The sequence below is a fragment of the Macrotis lagotis genome, chromosome 1, assembly GCF_037893015.1.
Source record: "Macrotis lagotis isolate mMagLag1 chromosome 1, bilby.v1.9.chrom.fasta, whole genome shotgun sequence".
Lineage (NCBI taxonomy): Eukaryota > Metazoa > Chordata > Mammalia > Peramelemorphia > Peramelidae > Macrotis > Macrotis lagotis.
The window spans coordinates 402539322-402558883 of NC_133658.1; the positions used below are offsets into that span (position 1 = coordinate 402539322).

Genomic DNA, 19562 nt, shown 5'->3' on the forward strand with positions numbered 1-19562 from the left:
GCACAAGCTTGATCATCTCACTCCCCTAGTGACTCTAGAATATTCAGGAGTTCCTCAGAGATTCTAGGATAAAATACCAACATCTCAGGTTGGCATTTAAAGTCCATCACAATCTTGATACCATATCCTGTCATGAACTTTCTGTTCCAGTCAAACTCACTACATGACTATTCCAGTTAAACTGAACTCCTCATTGCATCATCTGCCTTCTTCCCTAGGCATCTCAAATGTTTGAAAGATGTTCTCTCCTCCCTTTAGCCTCCTAGAATTTCTAGGAGTCAGCTCAGCAGAACCAAGAGAACATTGTGAACATTAACAGCAACACTGTGTTGGGGGGCGGCTAGGTGGCGTAGTGGATAAAGCACCGGCCTTGGAGTCAGGAGTACCTGGGTTCAAATCTGGTCTCAGACACTTAATAATTACCTAGCTGTGTGGCCTTGGGCAAACCACTTAACCCCATTTGCCTTGCAAAAACCAAAAACACCCCCCAAAAACCCAGCAACACTGTGAATTAATCAACTATGATGGATGCAGCTTCTCTCAGTTCAGAGATCTGGGATAACCCTGGGAGACCTGTTATGGACAATGCCAACAACATCTAGAGATAAAACAAACAAACAAAAAATCTCAACCCCATAGAATCTGAATGATAATATGTTCACTTTTTAAAAACTTCTCTTATGTTTTTCATTTTAATCCCATGGTTTTCTTTATTTTCCCTGGGTCCTAATTCCTCAAATACAAAATAACTAATATTAAATATGTTAAACACAAAAGTACACATATACCTTTTAACAGACTGTTTACTGTTGAGGGGAGGGTGGAGGGAAGGAAGGGTGGTAGAAAAATGTGCAACTTAAGGGGCGGCTAGGTGGCGCAGTGGATAAAGCACCGGCCCTGGAGTCAGGAGTACCTAGGTTCAAATCTGGTCTCAGACACTTATTACCTAGCTGTGTGGCCTTGGGCAAGCCACTTAACCCTATTTGCCTTGCAAAAAAACCCTAGAAAAATGTGCAACTTAGGGAAAATGCAAGGGGAATTATGCAAGTGGTTGAATGTTGAAAAACTTCCATAACATATACTTGGAAAATATAAATTAAGATATCAATTAAAAAAGAAAAAAATAGTCTCAACTCAGATAATGCCTCCTGTAAGGACTGTTTTCTGATTCTCCCTAAATGTTAGTGCATCTTTCCACTTCAAGTTAGAGTTTTACACTAATAGCAACATTATGTGATGATCAACTATGATGGACTTACTCTTCCAAAGGACATGTGAGAGAAAATACCATTCACATACAGAGAAGGAACTATGGAGTCTGAATGCTGATATATGTTTAACATAGTTATACATGTATAAACCAATATTAGACTATTTTACGTCAGGGGGAGGGAGAGAGAAGGGAGGGAGGGAGGAAAATGAGAAACTCAAAATCTTACCAAAAAAAAAGCTATCTTTGCAAGTGGTTAGAAAAATAAAATATTAAATAGTGTTTACAAATATCTTTTTAAACATTATTTTCCCTTCCCTCCCTCCTCTGAGAGTACTCTGTGAAGTTAGAGACTATTTTTCATTTTATCTTTTAATTCTCAGTACCTAATTCAGTACTTGGGAAGGACTTGATAAATGTGCATGGGATTGGATTGGGTAGGATGAGATGGAATGTGTCATCTAGAAAAAGAGAAAACTTGAGAACCATGATCATAATCTCTTCAAGTATTTGAAAGACTGACACATGAAAGTGGGATTAGGTTTGTCCATCGGCCACACTAATGATGGCAAATATTGTCAGCTGAAAGTAACAATAAAACAGAAGAAAGAAAAAGTATACAAAGTGAACACAAGCACCATCTACAGTGGTTAAAATTTCAATTAAAAAAGGTATATGGAAATATTGTTTATAAAATTAAATGTCTAGAAAGTCTATTTAGCTAAGATAAACAAATAAATTTTCAGGGATCTAATTTGTTATTTTATAATGATGGATGATTATTTGTTAGCTTAAGATAAGGCACTGTATATTCTTCTTCCCCCTTTGGAGATTGGTCCTCCTTAATTTGTACAGCAGCTGTCCACAGGCTCAGCTCTACTGCTGTTTTGGCAGCCTGCTGATTCTTTGCTCCTGGGAGCTCACCATATTGATGCCTCACCTAGAAGGAAACTTGACTTCTATTGAAACTCAAAACTCCAGAGTTCAATCAATCAACCAAACTTAGCTTTCCCAGTTGCAGTACTGGGCATTCTCAAGAATTACTAATTTGTTATTTTTTTAAAAAATGTTTTGGTTAGAAATTCAATTTCTATAGAATTTGAACATAAAATTTATTCATAACTTCAGCATCGAACTTCTCACTCACAGGCAAAAACGACTATAACAAAAAAAGTGACCTTAATTGAATGGGGAGGAGATGCTGAGTTGACAAGTCTAAATGTGATCCTGCCTAATGAATTTGCAAATGGTTGTTCAGTTGATGACATCATCCCATCTGTTCAGTTTTTTGTTTTATACCTTATCTTAGGGGATAAGGCCTCAAACAGTTAAAATGTGGGGAAAATGATGCAGTTATACAAACCTTCTATGTTAGAAGTCATCCACTTTATTCTCCACAAGGGGCTAGTTTCATGTATGCAAAGAATAGGAAGAATAAAATTATGCCATAGAAAGGGCAACTAGAAAAAAGTGGGTCAGTTTAGTATTTGGACGTGAAAATGAGATCAGATGTTGACTACATCTCTAAGATTCTATGACATGTGGAAAAGCTGGCCAGAAACACCCATATTTTCACCCAAGACAACTTTCCAATTCATTTGTGTTGAATTTTCTTACAATGAAATACTTCATGTAGTTGACTTGTGTGAGCAGAGTTTTCTACTAGGAATTATAGATAAAAAGAGAGGGAGCTATCTATGGCCCTCAAATCTCAAATCCAATTTCAAATGCAAAATAATAGGATAATGGGATAGATTTTATTGATGTGAATTGGAAAAAGTTTTAAACAAACTCTTAGATAGTATTCCAGGAAGGGCCAGGCAAGAGGACCCTGGCCTCAAGGAAGGTAGAAGGTGACTCAATAGTGATAGACATTTCACTCACTTCACAATTCTGCCTGCTTTCCACCAATAAGGCAGCATGGCTTATTAGGTAAAGCACTGAACCAAGACAAGAAGACTTAAGTTAATGTGACCCTCTGAATAGAGACTGTCATAGCTTCTATCCATTTAGCAATAGTGCTAGACCTGGGAGTGGCTGCTACACTTCCAGTCCAGGTATAAGAAGGGAACCCCATCTCCAAAGGGGGAAAGGGAAGAATATAGGGATAAATAATCATCTATCATCATTAAATAACAAACTAAATCCTAGTTAATTTACTATTCTTACCAAGCAATTCTCTAAGACTGTTAAGTTCCAGAGAAGATGCAAATTTGCATCAGCAATTCTAAGTTGTAGAGAAAGATTTGAAGTGCATTTTTGGAGAGGAAGTTTTCTAACCTGGGAGTTTGGTCACTATGCCTTATCCTCTCACATAGCTAAAGCTCAAACATTGAAATGCATCATTTCAAGGTTCTGGGGTCCCTTTAAAAGATTTTGATGGATTATCAGGAAGCTGAGGAAGCAGGCTTAATGGTCAAATAACTTTCCAGTGACTGCCCATGTCAGACTTGTCTTAAGAGTCTCATAGGAAAGACTCTTCTTTTCCATTTCTCACTCAGAAGGAGGCTTTGTTTGCATCATTCAGAAAACCTAGACAGAATTAATGTGACAACATTACAAGCATAATCTTACTGCTTCCAGGAAGAAAAAGTGGTTATCAAAAGGTGGAACACTATCTCTTTTTTTTGAAAGTTACTAACTATATTTCTTCAGACTTTCTATTTCTATTTCTTTTTTTGTTTCAATTTCAAATGAGCTTTCTACAATGTTATTATCTGTTACAATTATTTGCATAAATTGTCTAATAAGATTTTATTGCTCACACAGGAATTGAAAAAGCAGAAAATTACAACTTTATTAGTATCAAGTGCTTCTTGGAGAGAAAAAAATATCAAGCATCCATTGGGATGTGATTTTGATACATTTAATGTTTGATGTTCATCCCATATATCCAAATTACCCATTGAATTTCCTCAAAATTGGACATGAAGACACTAATAGAAATTTAATCATTAACATTTAACTGTGGTAATTAATTTTCCCAAAATCATTCTTCAGAGAGATCATTGTGATCCACATATCAGACAGGAGTACTCTCAAGGGAGTGATTGTAATTAGTTTTGTTATTCTTCAGGTTTTTATTTTTGGTCAAGACAAAAACTTTTTCTAAATTTCCATCTCTTTAGCTGAAATAAAGTAGAAAAAAGGGAAAGTCCTAGTGGAAACATTGGAAATTCATTCTGTCCTTCAATACTTACTGAAGAGCAACTTTGAAATATTTTGACTTACTGAATATCTTGAAATAAGAAATAAGAAAAAGAATTTCACAAGAATATAAAACTAAGAAAAAATTCGGAAGTTTTTATATATCCCCCTTCACCATGGTCTTCAGAAAGATTAAAGAAAGGAAAAAATCTAGATTTGAGGAACTCCCTTCTATTGATTATTGCCTTACATAAAATAAAGTGATAGTGGTGAGCATCCATTCCAATTTTGTCACTTTACAAGTGAGGAAACTGAGTTCCAAAGACATAAAATTATTGAATCAGGGTCATGTAGCAATAAGAAGCAAAAATGGTAAGAGATCCTAAACTTATTTCTAGTATGACATGCCACCTTGACTACTCCTTTAATAATTTTTTTCTTTTTCTTTTTTTGCAAGGCAATGGGGTTAAGTGGCTTGCCCAAGACCACACAGCTAGGTAATTATTAAGTGTCTGAGGTCGGATTTGAACTCAAGTACTCCTGACTCCAGGGCCAGTGCTCTATCCACTGCGCCACCTAGCTGCCCTACTCCTTTAACATTATAATTGATCTCTTTCTTTTCAAAATTCCTACAGCAGAGATGTCAAATAGGTGGCCCAAACAGTTGGGATTACAGTTGGAAGCAGATTAAAACATAGTTCCTATCTGATTTTAATAAGTGGATATTGTAATAAAAAAGAAATATATAAATGTGTGGTTTTCTAAGCCCATAGGCATTCTTATGTACAGTTTAGTGAACCCTATATTCATTTCCATATATTTAACTTTTCTTCCATATATAACTGATAGGATTTAGACTAGATGGGAACTCTGAGGGGAATCAATCATATTGCTTCCTTTTTTTTTAGGTTTTTGCAAGGCAAATGGGGTTAAGTGGCTTGCCCAAGGACCACACAGCTAGGTAATTATTAAGTGTCTGAGGCTGTATTTGAACTCAGGTACTCCTGACTCCAAGGCCGGTGCTCTATCCACTGCTCCACCTAGCCACCCCAATCCTCATATTTCACAGATGATCAAAGTGAAATGCAGAGAAATTTTGTGAATTGCCTAAGATCACACAAGTCAGTGGCAAAGCTGCCATAGCTTCTGTCTAGGTTAACTTATTCATTATACAACCTCAGATAAATATATAATCTCAAATTATTGTACTGCATTATAAATTCCTTGAGGATAGGGCCATAGATAGCTCCCTCTCTTTATATCTATAGTTCCTAGTAGAAAACTCTGCTCACACAAGTCAACTACATGAAGTATTTCATTGTAAGAAAATTCAACACAAATGAATTGGAAATTAACATCAATTTTAATAGACTGAGGGATAGAGAAGGGATGAAGATTTAAAACACTAAATATACTCATTCTTTTGCTTTTGCAGTCAACAAGTATTTTTTAAGTTAGGCACTTTGATAAGACATATACATATACATATATATATATATATGTATATATATATATATATATATATATATATATATATATATATATATATGGCAAAAACAGCCCTTTCCCTAAAAAAACTGACATTATGATGGAGGAAAAAGATCATGTGAATAGCTAGGTATATGTAAGGTAGATAAAGGAAGGACCCAAGGAACAGATGGTGGAATTTGAGCCAAAACTTAAAGGAAACTTGAAACTAGGAGACCAATGTGAGGGGGCAGAGACTCCTGTGGTGGGAGATGGTCAGCAAAGGTTTGGAATTGGGCTTTCATACTGACCCATTAAACCCATTGGGTTAAAGGATTAGGTTGGAAGGACATGGACAAAAAGGAGAGAATGAAACCAAGTCAGAGAGATTATATATATATATATATATATATACATATATATATATATATATATATATATATATATATGGATAGATAGATAGTTAGAAAGATGTGTAGATAAATAGAAAGATAGGTAGATATAGATAGATAGATGATAGATAGATAGATGGGTAGATAAATAGGTAGATAGACACAGAGATTGGTAGATAAATAGAAAGATAGGTAGATAGATTGGTGATAAATAGATAGATAGATAGAAAGATGGGTTAGTGGGTAGATGGGTAGATAAATAGAAAAAGAGATGAATAAAGCTCCTCCAGAGCAGTGAAACTCATTGCCCTCATGAACTTTGTGCCCCATCACTGAGCATAATGCAAAACACATAGTAAACATTCAAGAAATATTTGCCATGATTTGAAAGGAAAGAATAGACAAGTTGAGGCAGGCAGGGAGGGGAGGTGGGCAGAGGGGGAGAGGGGAGAGAAAATGAGAAACATAAAGACAGAGACAGAGAGATAGAATCAGACAGAGAGAGAGAGAGAAAGAGAGAGAGAGAGAGAGAGAGAGAGAGAGAGAGAGAGAGAGAGAGAGAGAGAGAGAAGGGGGGAACAAAGAGAGGGATGGAGAGAGACAAAGATAGAGAGAATGTGTATAGAACCTAAATGAAAATAGGTTCTATGTTATAAAGAAAAGGGAAAAAAGATTTAAAAGGTGTTTTGAGGCAGTGCCAGAATCACAAAATGATCTGTCTTTCCTGATTTCTACATTGTCAGCAACCAAAACTCCAGAATGTAGTTGGCAATTTTCTTGGGATGATGAATGAGAGAAAAGCCAGTTGGGGGCAAATTCTAGAAGATTAAAAGAACCTTCCTGACAAAAGGCTGTTTTTCAACCAGCTACTGCCATTCAGAAGAAACAGTCAAAACAGAGGTCAGATTTAAGGTGATGTTAGTATTAGTTATGTAACTATTATGTTATTGTGACTATAACTATAGTCATGTAACTATTGTGACAATACCAGGTATGAAAGTTCCTATTTCCCAAGGGGAAAAATAATGAAGAAAACTGGAAAGAGGATTGGTTAGAGAGTCAGAAGTTTGGGTCTGAGAACTGCCTCAGTCACTTACTTCCCTGTGAGACTGTAGGCAGGTTATTTAATCACTTGTCTGACTCAGTCTCCCTCACTCACCATATGAGTATTATAACACTTGAAATACTTCACAGATTGTTGTGAGAAATACCAGTGCTGCCTTTTCTCAGTCCCAGTTTCTACTGATTAACTTAGCAAATGTGCAAGTCTCCATTTCTGAGGGCTGGGACTTTCTATATATTAATATAATTTGTGTGGAATGGAAATGATAGTATATAATTATTTAAGGATTCTGCCCTTTGTTGACTTTATTTAAATGACTGCTTTACAATTTTCTAAAAGGAAAAATGGTGACCACAGGAGATAAAGAAATTGACTTCAAGTTCTTTAACCAAAATACTAGGTGATTTAAGCAAAGGGGCAAAATTTGTGGACTTCTTTTATTTAATAATTCAGTTACTAATGTTTTTCAATATGATGTATTCGTCTTAGTACTTTTTAGGAGAGGCTGTGTATAGTCCTGACTCTTTAGTAAAACTAAGAGGTAGAAGTCAATTCTGTTTTAGATACTTAGTAGCTGTGAGATAATGGATAACTTGCTTAGTCTCTCAGGTCTCCAGGATCCTCATTTGTAAAACATGGATAGTAATAATTGTACTCCCCAAGTAACTCCATAAGCCTGTTGCAAGGTTCAAATGAAAACGTAGGCAAATGAGTTATTTAAATAATATTAGATCCTTAGATAACAATGCTTAATAGACTATCTTATGTTAATATTGGTTTGTGATCTTCAGTGGGGATAAGAGTATAGGACTTTTATTTGCCCTATGCTATTTTTATAGCATAAAACATGAATGATTAACTTATGTGGCCACTTCAAATACTGGCATTCTACCACTCCTTGACTTACAAACTTCTCTTTTATGTTTTTTCCAATTATATGCAAAGAAAGTTTTCTCTTAGTTTTTTTTCTTAGTTTTTTTTTTTTTTTTAGGTTTTTGCAAGGCAAACGGTGTTAAGTGGCTTGCCCAAGGCCACACAACTAGGTAATTATTAAGTGTCTGAGACCGGATTTGAACCCAGGTACTCCTGACTCTAGGGCCAGTGCTTTATCCACTACACCACCTAGCTGCCCCACAAAGAAAGTTTTCAATATTCATTTTTAGGGGGTTAAGTTCCACAATTTTCTATCTCTCTCCCTTTCCTTCCCTCCCCTTCCCCCTCCAACTGACAAGCAAATAGTCTGGTATAGGTTATATATGTGCAATCATATTTAACATATTTCCATATTAATCATGTTATGAATGAAGAATCAGACTTAAAGGGGGGGGAAACCATGAAAAAAATATAAAACAAGTTTTAAATAGTGAAAATAGTATGCTTTGGTCTCCATTCTGACTTCTCTGGATGTGGATGGCATCTTCCATCATAAGTCTTTTAGAATTGTCCTTGATCACTGAACTGCTGAGAGGAGTTGAGTCCATCATAGTTCATCACACATGGATCATCACACAAAGTTGCTATTAATGTTTACTATATAAATCTTTTTCTTTTTCTTTCCTCCTCTGTCCTTTCTTATCCACTCCCTTTTCCCCTAACAATATGAAATACAGATTAAACACTTCTGTTTTAGAATAATTCACAAATGACATTTTTTAAACTTAAGATTTTCTTTTCTCTCCCTTTGTCCCTTTCCTCTATTTTTCTTTCTTTTCTATTTCTTATTTATCAAAATGAAATATCGATTATGTATTTTATAAAACTTTAAATCTCTCTCTCTCTCTCTCTCTCTCTCTCTCTCTCTCTCTCTCTCTCCTGTCTCCTCCTTCTCTCTCCCATTTCTGTTTCTTTTATAAAAATTAAATACTGATTATGCTTTAATTTTAGAATAATTTTCAATTGTATTTTTTAAAAAGCCTTTTCTTTTTTCCCCCACTCCATATTTTCTTTTCTTTCTTCCTTTCTTGACTTCTCCTTTTTCTGTTCCTTAGGTCTGCCAGTGGCATTCACTGACATTGCTAAGACCCAGCAGAGTCATCTTGGATAATAGGGTTGCTGAGTTCAGTGTAGTATCTCAACAACATCAGGTATCCTGTGGCTTCTTAAGAGATATTCAGACATAATACTCAGATCCTCCTAATTCTGAATAACACTATACTGAAATAAGTCTCAGAACTAGTACCCAACTGACCTATGGATGATGCGCTGACTCTGGAGGTAGTCCAATGCCATGGAGAGTTCACAGATAAAGAGCTTCACAGTGTCTTCTTGGAACCGGACATTCTGTTGCAGGTGAAAACGAAGATCACCACCCAGCAGGAGATCTACCACCATAAACATGTCTTCCTCGTCTTGAAAGGAGTACCTGTAACAGCACACATCCCACAGACATAAGTTAAGTGACTTGACAGATCAGCAAGTAACAAATTGCTCAGTCGAAGACAGCACTTAGGTAATTAGCAATGCCATGTTTAGACATATCCTGAAAGAATTAGAACTGTCTGGATGGAAAGTTTTCATCAAAAACTAGATAGATGCACATATATATATATATATATATATATATATATATATATATATATATATATATATATATGATTTATACTAGCAATGGAGGCACCTGGATTCCATTCCTGGCTTTTTCTATGTGACTACAAGTCATTTAATCCCTTTGGGCATCAGTTTCTTCACCTGTAAATTGGGGGCAGTCATATCTAGCTATAACACAAAGTTAATGGTGAGATACATCTAAGAAAATAGAATTTAGAGTTGGAAGAAACCTTAGAGAACATCTATTGCAAATTTCCCATTTTCGAATTTATAGCATCCTATATTTAGAACTCAAAGATTATTTAGCCCAACTTCTTAATTTTAGAGATGAGGAAATTAAACCCCCCAAAGAGTAAATGACTTGTTAAAGGTCAAACAATTACTATGTAGCAGAACCAGGGACCAGATCCTTATAATTTTAGGAGAAAATAGGGTACAATGGAAAGAGTGAGGGATTTGAAATAGGAGAATCTGAGTTCAAATTCTGACTACTTGCCTGCATGACTTTGGGTAAGTCAATTAGACTCTCTCTTTTCCTCAACTTTCAAATGGGGAAAAAGGGGTATGTGTTAAAGATCCCCTGAAACTCAAGCTATGACACTGAGCTACTAGAATTCCTAATACAAATCTATTTTCCTTTTCATGAAACTATACCGCCTCCTCATAATGACTGTGAAAGCATCATAAAATGTTATATAAATATTAAGGAACTCATAATGTTTGTAAAAGCATCATAAAATACTATATAAATATCAAGGGATTAAACATTGAGAATGCAACACTGTTTGCCAAGCTGTTTATACTACTTTCCCCAAGATGTAATGTTTGGTTTTTTTTAAAAAAATTAATTAAGTCACTTTTGATATAGCACACACTTCCCTCCAAAATCTTTTTGCACAATTTATTACTTGAAAAAAAGCTAGTTTGTTGATTAATAGGCAAGCTGCCTTTTAAATTCTGATAATATACTAAGAAGCAATGTTTGCTTCCAAAAGACTTGCCTCAGCTCATATACTCATAAACTCATGGATTGAGGAGTGGAAGGAAACTTTAGAGGCTGTATCTTTCAATCTCATTTTGTAGATGAGACAATTGAGAGGAGAGAGGTCAAGCAAGTGCCCTGAGCAAAAGATGGAATATGAATCTTGGTTTTCTGATTCAAATATGTATTTTTGGCATCACAATATATTTTATTGTTCTATAATTATTTTTATTTCACTAGGAATATGGCTAAGGAATATGTGTCTTGATCAGTGATATCAAACTTAAATAGGAACAGGGGCCACTAAGCCATCCATAAGGATACCTATAGGAAACATATTGACTAAGAAAACCAAATGTTAACATTATTTATGTTCCATTGTACTTTTATTTATTTTATTGAATATTCCTCAATTTTTATCTGATTGAGCCCCAAAGTTGCCTGCTTCATGTTTGTCACTTCTGATCTAAGTGATTAAGATTGTCTCATACCAAATATTTCATTTATGTTGACTCATAAACCTGTGAATCTGTGCAGTTAATGCATTAGTATCTTAAATGGAATCTTTGTGGTATGGTTCTTTTCCTAAAACATATACATAGATTTGTTGCAGCTAAGGGAAACCTCAAACTGATTAAGAATTCCTAATTGGAGGTTCTGAGGGTTGTAGCAGAAAGAATCCCAGAGTAAGATTAAGGAGACTCCTAAAACTTTTAGCATATTATCTCTCCTCTTCAGACCTCAGTTTCCTAACCCACAAAATGATGGTGTTGTATCCAAAAGATCCCTTCTAGATCTAAAATGCCACAATCAGATATAACCTTAAAGAAACTCGCCCCTCTCTTCCACTTTGAGAAAAGTGTGCTATTTTATTAAGATATCTTAATAAAAAAAATTTAATCACTCTGGGAAAAAAGAAGTAGAAGGAATTTTGTCTTGGCAAAAAGGAAGGGATAATAAAGGTAGATAATGAAAGAGGTCACAACTACTTGTCAATTTTGCCTACACACTACACTAGCTTACTTTCTTGTAGAAACTTTTAAGACACACAAGATGATTTTTAAAATGAAGACAATAATATCTTACAAAGCTGTTGTAAGGATCATATGATATCATGTATATAAAAATGCCAGGAAATCTGCAAGGTGGAAAATAATCATCATTACCATTATCATCACTATAAATAGGTAAAACAGATGCCTGAAAATTGCACCTTGACCAAGATTGAACATTTCACTTCTACCATCTCCATTTTGGCTCATTTGGAACTGTGGCAAGTACCAGCAAAGACAAAAAAAAAAAGCAAGCAAGTATTGGCTAGTTTCTATTCAGGATTTTCTTCTTTCATTGTTCTTCACACATCTAGGAAGGGAAAGGTCTTTAAATTAGGGCATTGCTTCTCTGTAACAAAGAAGATCTAGGGAAGGACGTAAGGTAGAGCAAGGAAGTCAAGGCCAAAGTACTTTTATCTAGACTTGAAAATAAGTTAAAATCTCTATAATGAAGTGTTCAGGCCTACAGAGATTGATCATGTAAGTCAGTTGTTCTCAACCTTTTTGGTCTCAGAATTTCTTTATATTCTTAAAGAAGTACGAGGGTCATAAAAATAACATCTTAGTATTATTATGGAAAAATTTTGTGGAATCCCTTAAAAAGTATTGGATGTCCCTAAAGGTCTGAAGAATATCCTTTGGGAACTGCTGATATAGAGGAAGAGGATAATGCCAGGTAAGAGAAGAATGGACTCCTAGTATATAGTATGAGTAAATATTTACTTATTCATGAATCCACTTAAGGTCTTCTCTAGTCTGAAGTGCTTGCATATAACAGGATTGAAATCACTAGTCTCATATTCTCAACTCCTGGAAGGCAATGATAATGAGACAGGGAGTGTATGTTGTGGGGGGGAGGATGGATAAGTGTGTGTGTGTGTGTGTGTGTGTGTGTGTGTGTGTGCGCGTTTGTGTGACTATGGCAGTGGTATTGTATATATTAAGACAATTCCTAACCAAGCATTCAGACATAATGTAACACTATTAAAATCTTTAAGTTCATTTCCCAGGCTTATATTTTTTATCCACATGCTCCTTAGGAAAAAAAGGGGTCTTTGTCTTCTATTTAACCATTTTTGTAGACCTGCTGATTCCCCCATTTCTATAACAATGTAAAATTAAAGAACCTATCTTTATTTATTTATTTATTTCTCATTGGGGTTTCTAACAACAGGGATTCTAGATATAGTGTATAGTGGTTTAGGGTGATATAGAATTAAGAATAGTGAAAATTCAAAAGACAGGGACCTTATTTTAAGATACATGAAAGTGATAGGTAATTTACCATATTATCAATGATTATTTGTATGGGTGATATAATAAATGATGGAAAATTGGAGTACAGTGGTAGTGTAGCAAGAGAGAGAGAAAAATAAACAGCCCAAGTGTTACATTGGTGTCTATTAAACATTATAAAAATAATAACAATAACAGCATTCATCAGTGCTTTAAGATTTGTGAAACAGTTTGCAAATATTAATTCATTAAAAGAGCTCAAGTTTTTGGAGTTCTGAGGAGATCTACTCTGAGGAAAGATATGGACTGAATTATACAGGAAAAGAAAGAGTTGGTGAAATATGGTCTAAACAATTAGAGAGCTCATATTAATTAGATCACAAATCCACAAGGTAGTGGAGTAGAGCACTGGACTTGGAATAAGGAAAAGCTGAGTTCAAATCTAGTATTGGCACTAGCATTGTGACTAGGCAGACTACTGAACTTCTATCTACCTCAATTTCCTCTTCTATAAAATGGGAATAATAGCATCTATCTCCTAGGGTTGTTGTGAGAATAAGCTGAGATTAATAATAATAATAATAATAATAATAATAAATAATAAATAATAGGTAACATTCATATAGTGCTTACTATATCAGGGACTTCTTAGCCTTATCTAATTTTATCCTCACAATAAAACATTAAAGCACCATAGAACTGCTATGAGGATTATTAATAATAAATTATTTCTAAGTTGGTAACATTGCTACGCCAAGCTGATACCATGAAAAAGTCACTAGTACTCATTTCTCCCAAGAGAGTCAATTTCTATGGATATTAGTTGGGTATAGTTCCAAATCTGAGAATCTTAAAATTGAAGGGGTCCTTAGAGATCCTTGAAGGGTTTCTTAATTTGAAGTTCACAAACTCCCAAGGGATCAATAGATGGGGTCCATGAACTTGGGGAAGAAAATAATCACTTAAAAAAAAACCCTAACATTTGGTTTCCTTTGTAATACAATGTATTTTATGTGGAATTCACAGGCTTCTTCAGCCTGCCAAGGCGTCTGTGACACAGACGTCTTGGCATCTGTGATAACAAAAGGCTATCTGTGAAAACAAAAAGGTTAACAACTGAATGCAGTCCAGCCTATTCCCACTTTTACAATGCTGGCATCCCCTGTGGAAGGATACTTGAATACTGATAGGCAGCAGCTTTTTCCTGCAATATTAAATAAGATTCACTGTGTTTTTGTTTAGTCATATCTGATTTTTCATGACCCCATTTGGAATTTTCTTGGCAGAGATACTGTAATGGTTTGCCATTCCTTCTCCAGTTCAATTTGCAGTTGAGGAAACTGAGGCACACAGGGTTAAGTAACTTTCCCAGGGTTGCACAGCTAGTGAATATGTGAGACCAGAAAAGTTTGACACAAATGAAAATTATTCATATTGGAGATGGCATGAGTGAAAAGGGCAATAGAGATGGTGGTATTATTTCCCCAATGGGGCATGTCAATGCATAATAGCTATATTATTCAAGTAGATCAGCTTCTTTGTAAGAAAGTACTGTTATTTTGTAATATCAATCCTTTTGAAGATAATTACAAATTTTAAATGACAGTGTAGTTTACATGCTAAAATATTCTGGGCTTATATTCAAATTTTGATTATTTAAAGTTAGTCTTCATAAATAGTAGGCATGGGAGAGTAACATAAATATCCTCATGAGTATACTTTTACTCACTTGTATGTGCTTTCACTCTGATGGTAACTTTACGTGGAGCTAATTTTGTTCGTGGGATTTGTGGGGAGTATTTACAGGCAAGAATAATTTTATGGAAAAGAAATCAAGATTTCTCAGAGTATGAGCTAGAAGTGTTCATAGCAAGTTCTTAAATGCCTTGAAGGAAATATCAGCTTTTGTGTTAAGAGGTCCCAAGAGGAAGCTCCAAGAAGAAGCTGAAATGCATTGTAGTTTCATTTAAGTGAAGAAGTTGAATTATTGCAAAAGGGCCAACTCTCTATTCCTGTTGATGAATGAATTTTTCAAGGTCAACTCTATTAGAGGCTACCAAAACTTCAAAAAAACTAAGATGATATGATATGGTTGTTCTCAGAGATGGTTCCACATTTTATCACAGATAATCTGAACTCAACAAGATTCAACCTTAAAAACATTTGAACATCATATCACCAAGAAGAAAAAACAGACAACATAAACAATCATATGATTATATAAATAGACACAGCAAATAGCTTTGGTAGCCTGTACTTTCTGTATTTTTAATAGGAAAGAACTTGTGTTTTTTAAAAACTAGAATATAAGAATTTTTTTTAAACACGATAAAAAGTATTTATATGTAAGTAGTGGAAAAAGATTTTTCCTACTATAAAACAGGGTAGGACTATACACTCTACAATACTATTTGAATTTTTTTACAAGGCAATGGGGTTAAGTGACTTGCCCAAGGTCACACAGCTAGGTTATTTTTAAGTGTCTAAGGCTTATTTGAAGTCAGGTTCTCCTGACTCCAGGGCTGGTGGTCTATCTACTGTACCACCTAGATGCCCTTGGATTTTCTTTTTAAGAAATTCTAGTTATGGGGCAGCTAGGTGGTGCAGTGGACAGAACACTGGAATCAGAAGGATGAGTTCAAATTCAGCCTCAGACACTTAATAATTGCTTAGTTATGTGATCTTGGGCAAGTCACTTAACCCCATTGCCTTAAATAAATAAAAATTTAAAAAAAAGAAATGCTAGTTGGTGCAATAAGATAAGAAAACAAATATAAGGAACATATAAATATATATAGTCATAGATGAGGTTAAAATATCTGTATATGGAACTATGAAGGTATATTCAGAAAATTCTAGTGATTCAGAAAATATAATAATCAGAATAATAAATGGAATCAGCAAGAAAACAAATATAGATTAGATATAGAAGGCAAGTCAAAAGTCATCAATTCACCCCTCTCCCATTTTATAGATGAAGAAACTGAGGCACAGGTAGGTTACGGGACTTGTCTAGAGTTTCATAGGTATCTGCTGCAAGACCTAAATCTGGCTCTTCTTCACTCCTGGTTCAATATGTTATTCATGATGTCATACTACCTATCTGAAAGAAGAAACTAATTCTATTTGTAAGCCTTCAAGTAGGGACTGAACTATCATTTATCAGGTTTGTCAATAGTGAGGACTAGCTTAATGTATGAGTTAGACTAGGTGGCTTCTGAGGTCCCTTTCAATACTCAAATTTTATGATTCTGTGAAACCCATAAAAATCATCAATATTTTTATGTAATTCTCAAAAAAAAAGGCAGGAGGGAAGATTACTTGTATTACGAGAATTCAATCACAATAGTACCAGCTTTGTGCCTGGTGTTGTTTAAGGTGTTATAGGAACATATCTTTGAAAGGGGAAGGTATGTATAAGTATATATAGAATGAATACAAAGAGAATAATAAGGGATTGCCAGGAGGCACAGTACACAGAGCCCTGGCCCTGGAGTCAGTTCAAATCCAGTCTCAGACACAATACTTACTTAGCTGTGTGATGCTGGGCAAGTCACTTAACCCCACTGCCTTGCAAAAACCAAAAAAAAGTTGGTACTAGATAAAGTATATTAGAACAATGTGATATTAAAGGTAATAAAGGGCAGGTAACAAACTGATGCAATAAAAAATATTCCCTAGTGTGGCCTGAATAGAATTAAAATGGAGTTGGGAAAAATTTAACAAAATAAATAAAAATACAATAAAACATAACTAATGTTAATATGTGGTTTTCTAAGTCTATATGCTCCACAGGATCCTTTGCTTAGTAGTCTTATTTCTATTTAATTTTGACACCATCCTGATCCAGGAGGCATAAAGACCTAAAATAGGCTGGCATTTGATAGCTCCAATATCATAAAACACAATGAAGAGAGCCATTCATGAGACAGTTTGAAATAGTTTAGAAAACTGTATCACAGTCTGGTAAGAAACAAGATATAATAATAATAATAATAATAATAATAATAATAATAATAATAATAATAATAATAATGTTTGTCCCTTCATTTTAGAAGAAGACCATAACATCAGGGAGGTGATGCCTTGACAAGCACATGAATTGGATTTTTTTTTGGAGTGAATGGGGTCCTCTGTTAAGTCATCAGTCTCATTTTCTCCTCCAGAGCCATCTGGGTCCAGTGGCCAGATATGAATCAGGATGATTGGAGATGGCCCTGGATGTGAGGCAATGAGGGTTAAGTGACTTGTCCAAGGATACACAATAGTAAGTGGCAAGTATCTGAGACCAGATTCAAATTCCCATCCTCCTGAATTCAAGATCAGTATTCTATTCATGGCACCACCTAGCTTCCCCCAGAAATAGTATATATGTATATATATAATATATATATATTATATATATATATGTATGTGCACATATATATATCTCAAATCATCAAACAAGAATCATTATATCAATACTATAATAAATTCTAAGTGGACAAATGATCTAAATAGAAGAAATGCAATAAAATTTAGGAAAAATGGAACCCATAACAACTCTGGGCTATGAAGAAATCTTTATCTGTCCACAAACAGAAGAAAATATATGAGAAAATAGTTGGGTGTGGTTATATGAAAATAAATAAATTCTGTATAGCAAAGAAAAATTAGCCAATTAGAATAAAAAGATGGAAAAAAAACAGCTTGGGAAAAATCTTTTCTACAAATATTTCTTTTTTTGGGATTTTTGCAAGGCAAATGGGGTTAAGTGGCTTGCCCAAGGCCACACAGCTAGGTAATTATTAAGTGTCTGAGACCGGATTTGAACCCAGGTACTCCTGACTCCAGGGCTGGTGCTTTATCCACTACGCCACCTAGCCGCCCCTACAAATATTTCTAATAAAAGTGACATCCAGAATCTTTGAGGTATTGTCACAAATTTACAGGACAGTAATATTCATTTTTCAAGAAATAAGTGGATATGACCTGGCAGTCCTTGAAAAAAAGAAAAAAACCAACACTCAATTGAAAACTTTTTAAACTTCATAATGATCCATATAATTATAAATACATCTCCAAGATATTACTTACTAGGAATTAATTTAGGAAAAGTAGTTAGAAGGATAAAACTTCACACTGACAGGTTTGTGTAAAAATAAACAGGCTATTCCATTGTTGGAGCTGTGAATTGCTGCAATCTTTTCTCAGAACAATGTAAAAATTTTCTATAAGTGCAAAAAGCTGTTCTTACCTTTTCATTTGATGATTTCCCTACTAGGACTATCTCCTTAGAATGACTTTGACAGGGGAAAATGCTAACTGTAAAAATATTCTTGGCAACTTTACCCATACTAGCAAAAATCTTAGAAATTTCCGTAAGTCCAAAAATCAAGAATGACAAGAAATTGTGATAAAAGAATATAGTGGAATATGGTTTCCTGGTAAGAAATAACAAATAAGAAATATACAAATAAATATGAGGATATATAGAAAGTAATGAGGACAGAAATCCCCAAAATAGTGAAACAAGTTCTCAACTCAAGATACCATAGAGGAATGTCACTAAAGGTCTGTCTCATATGGATAAAAGGGGAACTTTAGCCCAGTATATTTGGGAGAGCTGGAAAGCCAACAGGAGGCTCTTAGTCACTGAATAGCTGACATCTAGGCTCAGTAAGTCAGTGGTGCAGCAGGCCAGCTGTGAGGGTCCCAACCCTAGCTTAGAAGACAAAGTTCAAGCTCTGGGAATGCTGATGCCATAGGCAGGTTGGGTTGGGCAACCCTAAAGCAGGGAATAAATCACTTTCAACAAAAGCACAGGCAATAGCCTAGGCAAGCAGTAGGTTAGGGAACAGATCCCAGCCTCCAGAAAAAGGGGACGATACACCCTGTGCCCCAGAAGCAAAGCTCAACTATCAAAATGAGCAAAATCAAAACAAAACAAACAAAAAAAAACAACCCCAGTAATGCATTAACCATAACAACCTACTATTGTGATAAGGGCAATTAAAACGTTATCACAGAAAAAAAAGCAGTGATAAAATGCCTATAGGTGAAGCCTCAAAGGGGTTTATAAATTGGTCTCGAATTCCAAAAGACTCTTGGAAGAGCTTAAAATTTTTTTTAAAAAACCAAAGAAAAGAGGAAGAAGAAAAATTGAGAAAAGAAATGAGAGTCATGCAGGAGAATTATGAAAAACTGACTGAAGAAAGAAATACTTTTAAAAGTAAAACTGGCCAAATGGCAAAAGAAATCAACTCCTTTAAAAATAAAAATGTCCAACTGGAAAAGGAATGTAGCTCATTGAAAACTAAAATTAAACCAACTGGAAAAGGAAAGACACAAGATAACTAAAAAAATAAAACCCTAAAAATTGAAATTGGACAAATGGAAACTAATGGATCTATGAGACACCAAGACTCCATCAAACAAAACCAAAAAACTGAAAAAAAATAGAAGAAAAAATAAAATGCCTCTTAGG

At 34.8% G+C, this 19562-nt stretch overlaps 1 protein-coding gene and 1 non-coding gene across 2 annotated transcripts in view; one reads left to right on the plus strand and one right to left on the minus strand.

The window, feature by feature from the left end:
• Positions 1–19562, minus strand: part of LOC141506160 (serine/threonine-protein kinase 32A-like) — a 105664-nt gene that overhangs the window by 73126 nt on the left and 12976 nt on the right. Inside the window, 1 exon segment of the mRNA XM_074212670.1 lies at positions 9468–9641. Within this exon segment, the coding sequence (XP_074068771.1) occupies positions 9468–9641 (174 nt within the window).
• Positions 10912–11042, plus strand: LOC141510772 (U6atac minor spliceosomal RNA). Its single transcript, XR_012475177.1, has one exon. It is a non-coding gene; the product is annotated as a U6atac minor spliceosomal RNA (small nuclear RNA).